We start from the raw sequence: 13,121 nt of genomic DNA, 5'->3' as shown, positions 1-13,121 counted from the left end.
TTATATGCATACGTTTATTCCTTCCATAGGGTAGTCACCTTAAGCAAATATGGACATTTACCTAGGAATAAACTCCATTGAATGCAGGGGGCTTATGTCTGAGTTAACCTGCATAGGATTGTTGTTTGTCTGTAACAGCAAACAACAATGGCATGGCTTATAACCTTTACAGATTAATGTTTAATTCAGCATAAGTTTCCACGAACTGCAGTCCACAAAAGTGTATGCGGACTTAAATTAGTGGAAATAAATTAGTAGTTTTTAAGGGGCTGAAAGGCACTTTGTTGTATTCCTAGATGTGAAATGATTTTGAAATATTATATTTGCATCTTGCATTTGCTTTTACATCCATGCATGAAAAAAGGAAGAAGAAGCAGAAAGGAAAGAGATCAGTTTAACAGAAGATTGTTGCTTTCTAATTTTATAATGCATGCATTAGCTGGCTTCCATTTCCTTTTTGTTGTATGTAAGAGAAGAGCAGTGCAAACACAACTGTTTCTAATAATTTTACCATTTACCATATTGTTAGCAACTCACTCAGAAATGCTCAAGTCAGACTGGAGAAATCGCAAGGAAAACTGACTGAAGGACTGTCTCTGATTACTGGTCTCTCTGAGTCTAAGTGCATTCGGGCTCTAGGAAATTCAGGTCTGGTGAAAGATGTTCCTGTGTCTCAGGCAAGAACACCAAATGCTGCCTTCCTTACCTGGTGGCAGTGACATGCAGTGAAGTCCAGGTCTGGGAAGGCAATACACACTCACTCTCCCCCGCTTTTATGCTCAGTTTCTGAAACACACTCTCTCACTCCACCACCCCCCCCCCCCCAAAAAATAAAGATCAGTCTCTGGAAGATTATCTCTCTCTCCGGTCCGGGAGCTCCGGGAAGCTCAGGATTGGGCTGCCTGTCAGCTTACTGATGCAGGAGTGTCCTGCTATTTTTTGATTGGAAGACAGTCACCCAGCCTTTATTTTTTTTTAATTGGAAGACACACATAGTTTCAGCCTAACCTACTGGAGGCAACTCTTCCTCCCCAGAGACTGTTGACACAAGCAGTGTCTTTTTTTATTAATAGGCAAGTGAAGGTAGCGCTCCCCGGTGGTTTTAATTGCACAGGTGTCCCTGCCTGTTTCGTCCCTTGCAAGCCACCATAGTGACTGAGCTGATTGGTAGCTCTCCTTGTTCCCTCTGTGTTTGTGTGTGTGCTACTTTAAATGGATGAGCAGAAAGGAGCAGCTTCGGAAAGGCGAAAAGTACTTTTTAAAACTTTTTTCAGTCCTTTACGCTTTTTTTTACTTGCTGAGTTAGGTGAGGCTCTTCCTACCTGCCTACCCTGGCTGCCCATCACTGCCTGATGGTGCACAAATAGGCACAAAAAGGTACTGCTGCTGACTGTTCTCCTTTGCTCCCTGGATTTGAGAAGCAAGAGGGGAATGGACTGGAAGAGGAAAGATGGAGGAGAAGAGAGAGGTGGACTGGAGACACTCTAGCCCACCACTTTCCTCTCCTCCATATGTCGTTTTCCACTGTTTCTTCCTTTTCAAACCCAGAGTATGGGGTTGGGAGCAGGATCAAGAGAGGTAGTGGATGGCAGAGGCAACAACTTCATGGACAGGCCAACACTCATGCAGGTTCAATCAATCACAAAGATGACTGCTACCAAAATGAAATTCTTTTTTTTGTTCACTTACATGGCCTAACTACTCCTGAGGCCTCCTGCACTTGCCTCTTAAGGAGGTAGTACACAACTTCTGGGAAAAAAATTCCCTCTCCCACCTCAACTGCATTGGCTCCACCCCCAACCATGAATAACATTAATAGGGTTCCGATTTTCACCAGGCTTTAAAACAAACATTCCACAATTGCCTCTCAGTCAGTTGACTGCAGCTCAGATCTTAAATCTTAAATCTACACCAGCCATATGACATGCATATTTACATGCACCACAGTGGAAAGCCACATTTTGTGTTTGATTGTGGGGATGAAACTAGCATTTAATTTTTACGCTCCTGGGGGAGTCTGCAAATGAAATGTGAGGACTTGTTTACTCAAATCATTAGCATTCAGGGGAATTATCATGAAGTTCTTTTTTCCTTTTTTATTTTTTTAAATTCAGTTCAGATAAGCACTTGCACGAAGTCTCTCTCCCTTTCCCTCTCCAAGAACTATTAGTAGCTGAAACAGATGCTCTGTATATTGCAGGGCTTATCAGAGTTGAAAGCAGCATTATCAGGGCGGACTCTAGGGCTCAGGGAATTGCTAATGAGCTCAGTGCCTTTTGCTTCGAGGTCACTGGTTCAATCCCTCCTTCAGCCAGTAGCAAGCAACAATCATTACCATCTGCTTGTTTTTTTCAGTGGCCTGTAGAAATGATTCGGTATCTTGAATACCTACCCAAACTCATGTTGGGGTCACTGCAGCTTTAGAACTACTGTGGCATTTCATAGAATTTCTTTTGTCCCCAAGCGTGCCAAAGCTTCAGTCTATGAAAAAGCTGTGAAAGGAACTGGAGAAAACATGGACCATCAAAAACAATTTAGTGTTCACACAGTGGCATAGTTAGGCTGGGCCAGCTGCTCCACCTGTCCCTGTCTCCCCCCCCCCCAGTGATCTGGAGGCTTGCCAGGCTCTCCGCTGGGGGTGCATGCAGCACTCGCTGCCCAAGTGCTGCACGCACCCCCCAGCAGAGTAGCAAGTGGATCATTGAAGGGCCCTCCCACCTGCACCTCCATTTGGCTCCAAATCAAAGCCATTCCAGAGGAACGGTGATGCAGTGACACAGCGTTGTGAAAGCAACCTTGTGCCACCGCACCCTGGGTGCTAGCTGCCTACACAACATTACTGAGTTCACAACCTTTTCCCAAAAAACGAAATTCTGTCTCTAATGGGACAACATCATCCTCTTTATTTCCCCATCCTATTCCTCTTCAAAGTTTGATGACATTGCATCTCACCATGAGGCTTACTAGAAATAATGTGGTAGAAGATGGGGGAGAACTAGATATGAGGCCTCCCATTTTCCACAGCCCATGTCTAGTTCTCCAAATATTAGTATCTAATGAAACTCACCATGTGCTGTGATGTCACTGCACAATGTGAAGAGAGTGGAAACCACTTTGTATGATTATGTCACATCACAGTGAATTTAACCCTTTAATTTTGAATTCCACCTTTTGCAGTTTGTGTGGACTTTACTAACGATACAAGTTATCTGAAGCTGAAACATTCATGGCCTGGTTCAATCAGTCTGTGGCACCCTTGTGATCACTCATGGAAGTCTGCAAGGCCAGCAGTAGGCTTGTGACCCAGCTGAGGTCACACAGAGCTGTCAACTGTCTAAACCAATCACTGGCTTTGGGGGGGGGGGGGAGGAAGCACTAAATTTCTCCAGGCACCTGACTCCTGGTGTAAAGCGGCCCCTCCTCCTTGCCTTCAGAGCCAGTTGTACTTGCAAAAGCAAAAACTTACCCCCTCCCCCGGAAGGCCAGTGGATAGGTGTTTGTGGAGACACAGCTTTATATAATTGGCAACTTCACACAATTCCCACTGGTTGTGTTTCCACTGGTGGCTTTGCACAGTTCCGTGTGTGTAACTTACATGAAACTACAGGTCCAGCCTTGTTATACACTGATTTTTTATACACGGATTTGACTCAACACGAATGGCCCCTGCAAATGAGAAGGAATGTGCTGATCCCTGGAGAAGGGAAAAAATGCACCCCTTTAAAATCACAGTTTAAAAAACTGCTTTTTACTGTTGCAGAGAGACAGTCATACAAGTGATTACAGGTATAACCTAAGTATCCACAGATTTTTCTGTGTCAAAGCTGATGAGAAGGGCCCTTTAAATTAAAGGAAAACAGTCCTTTAATAATTCCAGAGAGGGCAGCCCGCTGACAATCCATCATTCATTCTCACTGCAGGCTTCACTCCTCCCTTCCCCCTGAGCACGTGAAAGAAGGCTAAATGGCAGCAATTATCACCTTCTCCATTCTTTCCCCTTTGCTGGGGCTCCTGGTGAAGGGAGGGATTGTTGCCTCCTAGTGAAGCCTAAGCACCTGGAGAGAGACTGATGGCCTCTGTGTGCATTACAAAGGTCATCAAGGCTGCTTTTAAATCACCAGAGCAAAGAAACTTTGTTTTTTAAATTGATTTGCTATAGTGCGTTTTTTGCCATCCACGTGAGTTCTTGGAACAGAACCCTCACGAATAATGAGACTCAACCTATACTAGCTATCTGAAATGAGCCAAATGATACATCACTGAAGTTGCTACTAATTTTCTGAATTAATGGCATGTACTTGGTTCAATGTAGTCTGATCCTGTCATGTCAAACACAATCAGGTGACAGCACATGATTTTAGCAACTGAGGTAAAAAATTATTTTTAAAAAACAAGTTGGTTGTATAGATTGAAACACTCAAAATATAAATGCAATGGATATTTTATATAACAAGCTGGCAAGATTTCACAGGCATGTACATAATTAAATCAACCTCCAGAGTTCAACTTCTTTGCCTTAGCACAGTGATTTTCAACCTTTTTCATCTCATCCTGATAAGGCACTAAAAATGGTCAAGGCACACCACCAGGTTTTTGACAATTGACAAGGCACACCTTGCTGCCAGTGGGGGCTCACATCTCCCATTGGCCCTATTAATAAATGACCTTCCACCAAATTCCTGTGGCACACCTGTGGACCACTCGCGGCACACCAGTGTGCCACAGCACAGTGGTTGAAAATGGCTGCCTTAGCAAGTGGCTTGCCTACCTGCTCTTCCTGGCAGTGCAATCTCCATTAGAATTCTCTCAAGTGAGTCAGAGCTCAAGAATTTGCCTATGTTAAGACTAGCCTACTCTAACTTCCTTTTATTTTCTTCCAGACAACCCCTCTCAGGTTGGCAGTGTTTCAATCACAGTAAGAGTCCTGGATGTGAATGACAATGCTCCAGTATTTTCCAGGTTTTATGAAGCTTTTGTGTGTGAAAATGCAAAAGCTGGACAGGTGAGAAGTTCAGAAAACCTCTGTACATGCCTGGCACTATCTTCCATGCTCATGCTCCAATGAATAATTTTAACTAACATGTAAAAAGGGATTGGACTGCCATGGACCTATTTATTAAGGCTTTGTGCAGTGTCCAAAACCTATAATGAGATTACAGAAGTGGTTTGTGTTATGGCTCTGAAACCATCAGTGAGCTTAGGAATGATGACAAATGAATCACCAGGACTGTGGATGCCAGAGAAGATTGGTGCAAGTTTTGTGATTGGTGCAAGATTGGTGCAAGGAATGGCTCCAAGACCTTCTTGAAAAAAGGCAGAATTTCTGTAGCATATTCCACTTAGTGATATCATATGCAGTACTTGGCATCCCTAAATGTTCCATTGTTCACCAAATTATAAAAACAGAAACAAAAAATGAACTAGCCATTAGTTATTTGATTTTTCTCTGTAAACCGCTTTGTGAACTTTTTGTTGAAAAGCGGTATATAAATACTGTTAATAATAATAATAACTACCCAATAAAACTCAGTTCATCCACCATTGATCCTTGCAGTCTCCTAAGGCTGCAATCCTAAGCACATTTACATGGGAATAAGATCCATTGAACAAAATCGGACTTACCTCTGAGCAGGCATGTATAGGATTATTCTGTAAGTTGTTGCAGAGCCAGACACACTAAGCAAGTGTTAACCTTTTCATACCCTATCTATGGCCAATTGTATGGACTCTTTAAAATGAACATAAGAACAGCCCCGCTGGATCAGGCCACAGGCCCATCTAGTCCAGCTTCCTGTATCTCACAGTGGCCCACCAAATGCCTCAGGCAGCACACAAGACAAGAAAAGACCCGCATCCCAGTGCCATCCCTTGTATCTGGCATTCTGAGGTGCCAGAATGGCAGAACTCATGTTCCATTGTTGTAAATGGCATGACACTGCCATAAATGGCATATTTCTCAGTACCCAGTACAGTTAATAAATATTAGCATTTGTACAATTTACAATAAAAAAAGCTTCGTATCATCAGAATATCAAACTTGCATTGTACCAATCACAGTTTTGATCCATGTAGCCTAGAACCACTTACTCGACTGGCAGCCCTTCTCCAAGAACTCTAACAGAGGTCTTTTCTGGCACTGGCACTTGAATTTCTTTTGACTGGAGATCCAACAACCCTGAAACTGAGACCTTCTGCATGCAAAGCTAATTTGTCCTTCAGTGCACTGTCATCTCATATTTTGACTCGCTTGGATTCCTGTATTTTATGATGAAGCATGTTGATTAACCTTTGACTTCTGCAATGCTTCAAATACCTTCATATGTTATTAGAATTCCCACGCAAGTTGTAGGTTGCTTCCATGCTAAGGCACTTGAGTGAATAGAGAGGTTCCAAACAGCACTCAATTAAGTACTATATTAACCAGCAATTCCCTTTCCTATGGCTAAGATAATGTTTACTCACAACTCAGTCATATTTAAGAAGAGTCCTCTGAAACATTGATTAAAAGTTTCTTCCCTGAAAGTTCTGTACATTTCATTGCTTCTTATTCAGTGTGGTTGATGGATGAAGAGTTGGCCATTAGCTAGCCAGCTTCTCTTCCCCACGGGGGGGGGGGGCATCCTGATTTCCTCTCAGTACAGAAAACACTGGGATACAGCGATGTGGCAACACTGTCATGTGGAATTTCTGTAAAAAGTGAGTGAAAAGTCAATTCCAGATGAAAGGCCTAGTGTGGAAGCAAGCTCAGATGCAATGCTTGCTTTGTTTTCAGTGTAATCCTTAAAAGCTGTTTTCAGCCCCCCACTGGAACTGTCATCCATCTCTTTGTTTTGCTCTTGCATTCTACAGCTGATTCAGACATTAAGTGCAGTAGACCAAGATGACCCACAAGAGGGACAGCACTTCTACTACAGCTTGGCTCCCGAGGCAGCTAACAACCCCAATTTTACTCTAAGGGACAATCAAGGTAATTGGAGTGGACACCCATTTGTTATATTAACGTCTTCTGCAATGAGTTGGACTTGAGAGGGTCTGTCTTAACACTGCGTCATGAGACTGCCACAGCAAATAATGCCAAGTGACACCTGCTCCTTAAAGGCAGTAATAAAATGACATATTATTTTACACTTTTTACAGTTATACAGAATTTGCCCCCTCTGCAACATATTTCCAAGTGACGGGTTCTTTTATTTTGAGGAAATATGCCAGAGTGGTGCAGATTTAAGCTTTGTTGTCATGCTGTGGGCATCGACTATGAATGGGATTCTGCTCAAAACAAGATGCTATAAAGGTCAGGCTTGAAACCAGAATGGGGGGGGGGGGGAATCAAAGGGAAATTTATTTTGCTCTTTTAGTATCACAAGCGTTTTCCCCACTCTCAAAGGAGTATAGAAAAGGGCATATTCTTGTGACTTCAGAAGTTCTCCTGTCTTGCTCAAGATTAGTTTCATTCTTAAGTTAATTGTTATTCATTTTAAAATATAAAGTGAGTTTATAAGGGAAGACATTTGACACAAAGATAAGATGCATTTTAAAAAACATGGTTAAGAGGTCACAAGCAGTCAAAGAACACCAATCAGCAGAGTAAAAAGTACGGAGTTATCCAACCATGTATGCAGAGAGAAATATATACTTCCACCACCATCATCACTGTCAGTTTTTTCAAATGGAACAGACAACCAGAGTGAAAGAGAACCTGAGCTTTATATAGTAGTGTGATACTTCAAGGTTTGTGAAATAAATATAAGCTAGACTTCAACCTGATTCTTATTTAAGTGACATGGTAGCTGCCAAAATTGGAACCTTTAGAGTGCTGTTATAAGTAGGAAGGTGCTTCTGTGAAATGGAACCCCTGGTTCTAAGTTGGTTGTGCAGATTTTGTATATGCAGATAATCATTTTGTGGGGCTCTGATAAGTGAAATGTAGCTAAATCCCTTCTGCCAGAGCCCATTTCCAGAGCCTGTGTTACTAAGAGAGGCATGCCTGCTAGCTAAACAGCATTTGGGGAAGTGTGACAGAGTGTTCTCACAGGGGAAAAGCTATAGGATATATCTGCCATATTTAAAGACCCTATGCTGCCCTAGTTGACATAATCATTACCCCCACAATGGTCTCTTTGCCTATCCACAAGAATTTAAGTTAAAGTAGGCAAGGAACTAAGCAAAATAATAAATAGTACTGTAGCAACACCTAGTGGTGAAACAATTCTTACAACCACAGACAAAAATGGAGAAACCGGGATTGTACAAACCCCCAGAAATTCCTATTAAATTTTTCACCACACCAAAAAGTGGCATTGCTTATTATGGATACTTGATCTACCAAATCAAATATGCAATCAACAAAAGGGTGGTTTTTTCTGAATGTTTAGTTTGCATTTTATTTCAGATGTTTTTCAGTATCCTAGTTATATCTAGGAGGCTGACCCAGATTGTTATTACACATTGGGATAGTGGTCTATAGCAGCGGTCTCCAAACTGGAGACTACTACACACTGATAAACCTTTCCTAGAGCTTACTCTTCCATTGGGCAAGCTCCTATCTGTGCTTCCAATCACCCCCAAACTTTACACCAGCTGACCATGTCTGCCCAGAAATCTGGGCGCAAAGCCTTCTGGGGCAACGGAATGCGGAAGCAGCTGGCCAGCATGAAGTTTGGGGGCAATTGGTGGCACAGATAGGTTGCTGTCCAGTGGAACTGTAAACTCCATTTGCTCAGAGGAAGGGTTGTCTCTGGCACCGGATCTGGCCCTACAGAATTGTTCATTTAGATGGGTGATCACCTTGCCATTATGCTGGGCTATTGTTCTATCCCTTCTCCAACTGAAAAAGCTGGCTGTTCCTTCTCCAGCTGGCTGTATTTATAGGGCCCAGCTACTGTGCATAGTTCCTTGTTCTGTGAAACTGATCTAAAAGCACAACACCGCTTGGGTGTTATCTGGTGTGCTCCCTGGGGCATTTGGTGGGCCGCTGTGAGATAAAGGAAGCTGGACTAGATGGGCCTATGGCCTGATCCAGTGGGGCTGTTCTTATGTTCTTATGGGAATGGGAGAAGGAATCCATGACTGTGTGGAAAGCAATTGCTATATTTGAGAAACTTGCCCACAACTATGAATGTGCAATTTTTGCCCTTGAAAATTAAAGTCACAGATACTTATCATTACATTCTGAGAAGTGGGAGAAGGAGCCAATCCATATTCTTTATGGATGGCAAACAAACTCGCAAAAATGAACAAAAAACCCACTTGCCCTTAGAAAGCTCCCATATGGGACTCATCACTTCTGCAAAGAGCTATTTTGCAGCTACTTTGCTAGTAGAGGACCGAGGCACATGAAGGAGGTGAAGAGGGACAGGAATAGGATTCGACCACATGCTCGACCACCTAACCTGCCCTCTCCCTCCCTCATTCTTCCTCCTTTCCTGTCCCCTCCTTACCCAGAAATACCCCCATTCCTCTCCCTCCCACCCCTGTTCCTCCTACACCCACGCTGATCACCACGTTACCTTTTGCTTGCAGACAGCGGCCAGACCCACACATACGGCGACCAGTGACTATGCTAGCTGCCTCATTGAGCTAACCACGACGCTATCACATGATGCCTGGCAAGATCTAGGCATTTGCAGCACCTGGCTCTTTCCAGCTCTGCTGGCAGAATGCACATTCTACTAGCTGAGAATGAAATCAGGATTGGGCTGCCCAAATATTTAATGGGGTAGCAAGGGGAGACGCCACGTCATGCACATGCCATGAACATGCACATCAGATGAAGAAAAATAATCTGAACTGAAGGGAAAGGGAGGGAGACAGCAAGAAGAACACAAGGAAAACGAAAAGGGAGGGAGGAGAATGTAAATTGCCCCTAAAGAGCTAAAGCAGTGCTTCTGCGAGAACCTGAAAGTGGTCCGTGAGGTCTTACCCCTTCCCCCCAAAAATCAACCTTTGGTAATTTTAATAAGTACTTCTGATCAGAGGTGTCCTGAGGAGTTCTGATACATGGTGTGGCTATCACCCCATGGACCAACTCTGCCCCCTTCAAGATGCACCTGTGTACCAATCACTTCCAGGCCCACCCGGCTCTCTCAAGGCCCAGCACAATCTCAGGCACCCTGGAGGCAAATGGGGCCTTGGTGAGTGCAGCACAGTTCAGGGTCTCTGTATGGCCATCCAAGGAGGGGGTGAGGGGCTTCTCTGGATGACCAAGCACAGACCCCAAGCAGTGTGGTAACTGGACAAATCTGGCCGGTAGCTGCGGGAGCGTATGCTTCTTTCTAGCTTGCTGGAGCACAACCATGGTTGAGCATCCCCAATTTGGCTCTTGGCCCATGGGAGCCCATTCAGGTAGATGTGAAGAGGCAATACAGGGAGGCAGGAGTCAGAATGGTGTGGTTCACAACATTTCCAACTTTTGCCTTAGTGGTCCACAGTCTCCTAAAGGTTGGGAACCACTGAGCTAGAGAAAGACAGTTCTAAGACACTAGAGTGTGCAACATTTTAATAATTCAGATTGCTTAAATGTTGGAGGGTATATATTTAGAGTAGACTGCTTGGTTTAGACTGCAGTTTAGTTTCATTTAGTTCAAATGTCCTGCTGCTGTTAATTTCTTTTCTAAGAAGCTTGAAAAACAATCAGATCAAGCTAGTTTTTTATTGGGTAATTTTTTAACATTTATATGTTTCCTATCCTGGTGTTGTTGTTTTTCTGTTTTTTTGTTTTTTGTTTTTTTTACCCAGCTTAATGTCAGGGTAGGCATTCAGTTTACCCCTATAGGAATCTCTGCATGTGTTGACAGATTGACAATTCAAGTGCAACACATTGGTGCCAAGCCTTATTTGTGTCTTATTTCATAAGATGACACAGTGATTTGATGCCATAAATATTGCTTGAAAGTAACATGATGGGATATGATATGGATATCAGAAATCCAAAGCACTCTTTTTTTTTCCAAGACTGGATAATACGCCTTGCAGTATTTATCCCAGTTATTGAGAAATATGGGCTTTTTGTGCCAAAATGGCATGAAAGTGTTGACTGTGTTTATCATTCCTCTCCAATATAGTGTGGAGGAATCTCACTTGTTGTGAGATGTGTACTTAACAAAGGTTCTGTTCGTATGTACTGTGACAAAGCTGCAAAGTATATAATGTTATTCAATGCAAAGAATATTTTGAGTTATTATGTTGATTATAATATCATGGTTATTGTTTTTGTTTTATCCAAACCAAATATTTCGAAGCCAAATATTTCTGATTCACAGTTCTGAGATCCTTATTAAAAACCTGAAAGGTCTCAATGTTCAAATAAACATTAAGCACTTAAGGGCAAAAGCATCTGACAACTGACACACACCTTATGAAATGTCTACTCTTTGTGACTGACAAAATGTCTAAAACTAGTCTTTTACAACAAAGCACAAGAATGATGACTCAGTTACTGCTGTCACTCCAAATTATACTGTACATGGAAAATGAGTAAAACTGATGCTGAGACTTTTCCCCACGTATCTGTGTTTTCAGTTTGGTGCCTCAAGGATTAAGTAAGGCTGGATCACCAAACGTTAGAGCAATGGTTTCTTTCAACTTCATCAGCATTGCCTGGTCGAAAAGGGAAGACAAGGTCATGGTGTGTTCCAGCAAGGCAATGCCCTGGAGAAATTGGCAGCCGTTTCCAGATAAGCAATATGGGCAGTTCACTGCCATAACATGCTGCTGTGTGAAGACTCTCTACTTTTCGAAACTTGCTTCTTGTAAAGATGCCCATTTTATAATCTAAGGGAGAGAATCCATGAATATTTAGAATATACTATTGTAACATTTTACATGTAGTAGAATAGTGTGATTATTAGAGCACTCTTTTGTTCCAACTCATGTCCAGTTTGTAACAATGAATAAAATGGTATATCCATCGTTTGAGCCTTTGGCCCCAATCCTATGCATCTTCTGTGCCTCCAGAACTCACTTTCTGGTGGCACAGTGTGCTTTATAGCACTGGCAAAAGGCGACTGCCATTCTGCGCAGCCAGGCCACTACCGCAAGTAGCCACACTGTGTGTCAGAGGCCTGCAAAGAAGCCCATGCACCAGTAAGTTGCATGTAAGCCGCCTTGGGTGCCCTTCGGGGAGAAAGGCGGAATACAAATCCAATAAATAAATAAATAAATAAGTTGGCGCAGGGTATGTGTGGGGTGGGAGCGGTGCTGCCGATATCCTACTCCCTTTTTAGGTCCATGCAGACTTGCACCAGAAAAGTCACTGGCACAGGTTCGAGTAGACCCATCACAACATTGGATGCATACCCCTGGCAAGGGAAAAAATGTTCCATTACCTGGAGGAGACCTCTGAGACTACTGGATCAGGCCATCTAGTCCAGCTTCCTGTATCTTCTAGTGGCCCACCAAATGCCTCAGGGAGCACACAAGACAACAAGATACCTGCATCCTAGTGCCATCCCTTGCATCTGGCACTCTGAGTTAACCCACTTCTAAAATCAGGAGGTTGCACGTTTGCATCATGGCTTGCAACTCGTAATGGACTTTTCCTCCAGAAATTTGTCCAATCCCCTTTTAAAGGCATCTAGGCTAGATGCATTCACCACATCCTATGGCAAGTTTTACTTAACTACATGCTGAGTAAAGAAATATTTTCTTTTGTCTGCCCTGATTCTCCCAGCACTTAATTTTAGCAGAGGTCCCCTGATTCTGGTGTTATGTGAGAGGGAAAAGAGCATCTCTCTATCCATCCCCTCCATAATTTGGTATGTCTCATACAAAATCTATTAAGCATACAAAATTTATCTTCAAACAAAATATTGTCATACAAAATCTATTAAGCATGCTAGTGTGTGCACTTTTAAAAAAAAAAGGGGGACAAAGCAGAAACGTGGACACTGCTTCAGGTGCCCCCATTATGTTGTTGGCAGAGTCTTTGCCGCAGGACCTGTCCCAAGGTTCAGACCCCCCACCCCCTTGAGGACCCAACCCATACAGCAGACAGACACAAGGGGAACAGTTAAGGGATTTATTAAGAGCTAAAAGATAAGTCTCAGTAAACACTTCCCAGCAAAGGGAATAAACAGTTATAGACCCACTGAAAACTAGCCCTCAGCTCTTTCAGGCTTCCTAAT

The 13,121-nt window shown here is 43.0% G+C and overlaps 1 protein-coding gene across 2 annotated transcripts in view; it reads left to right on the top strand.

Moving 5' to 3' along the window:
• The window catches only part of CDH20 (cadherin 20), a 57,361-nt gene that overhangs the window by 39,399 nt on the left and 4,841 nt on the right, over positions 1–13,121 (top strand). For both annotated transcript variants that reach the window (XM_066626173.1, XM_066626174.1), the window contains 2 exons: positions 4,881–5,002; positions 6,850–6,967. In XM_066626173.1, coding sequence (XP_066482270.1) covers positions 4,881–5,002; positions 6,850–6,967 — 240 coding nt within the window. The remainder of the gene's footprint in view (positions 1–4,880; positions 5,003–6,849; positions 6,968–13,121) is intronic.

Source organism: Tiliqua scincoides, chromosome 4 (genome assembly GCF_035046505.1).
Source record: "Tiliqua scincoides isolate rTilSci1 chromosome 4, rTilSci1.hap2, whole genome shotgun sequence".
Classification (NCBI taxonomy): Eukaryota; Metazoa; Chordata; class Lepidosauria; order Squamata; family Scincidae; genus Tiliqua; species Tiliqua scincoides.
This window is presented reverse-complemented; position numbering and strand designations above follow the sequence as displayed.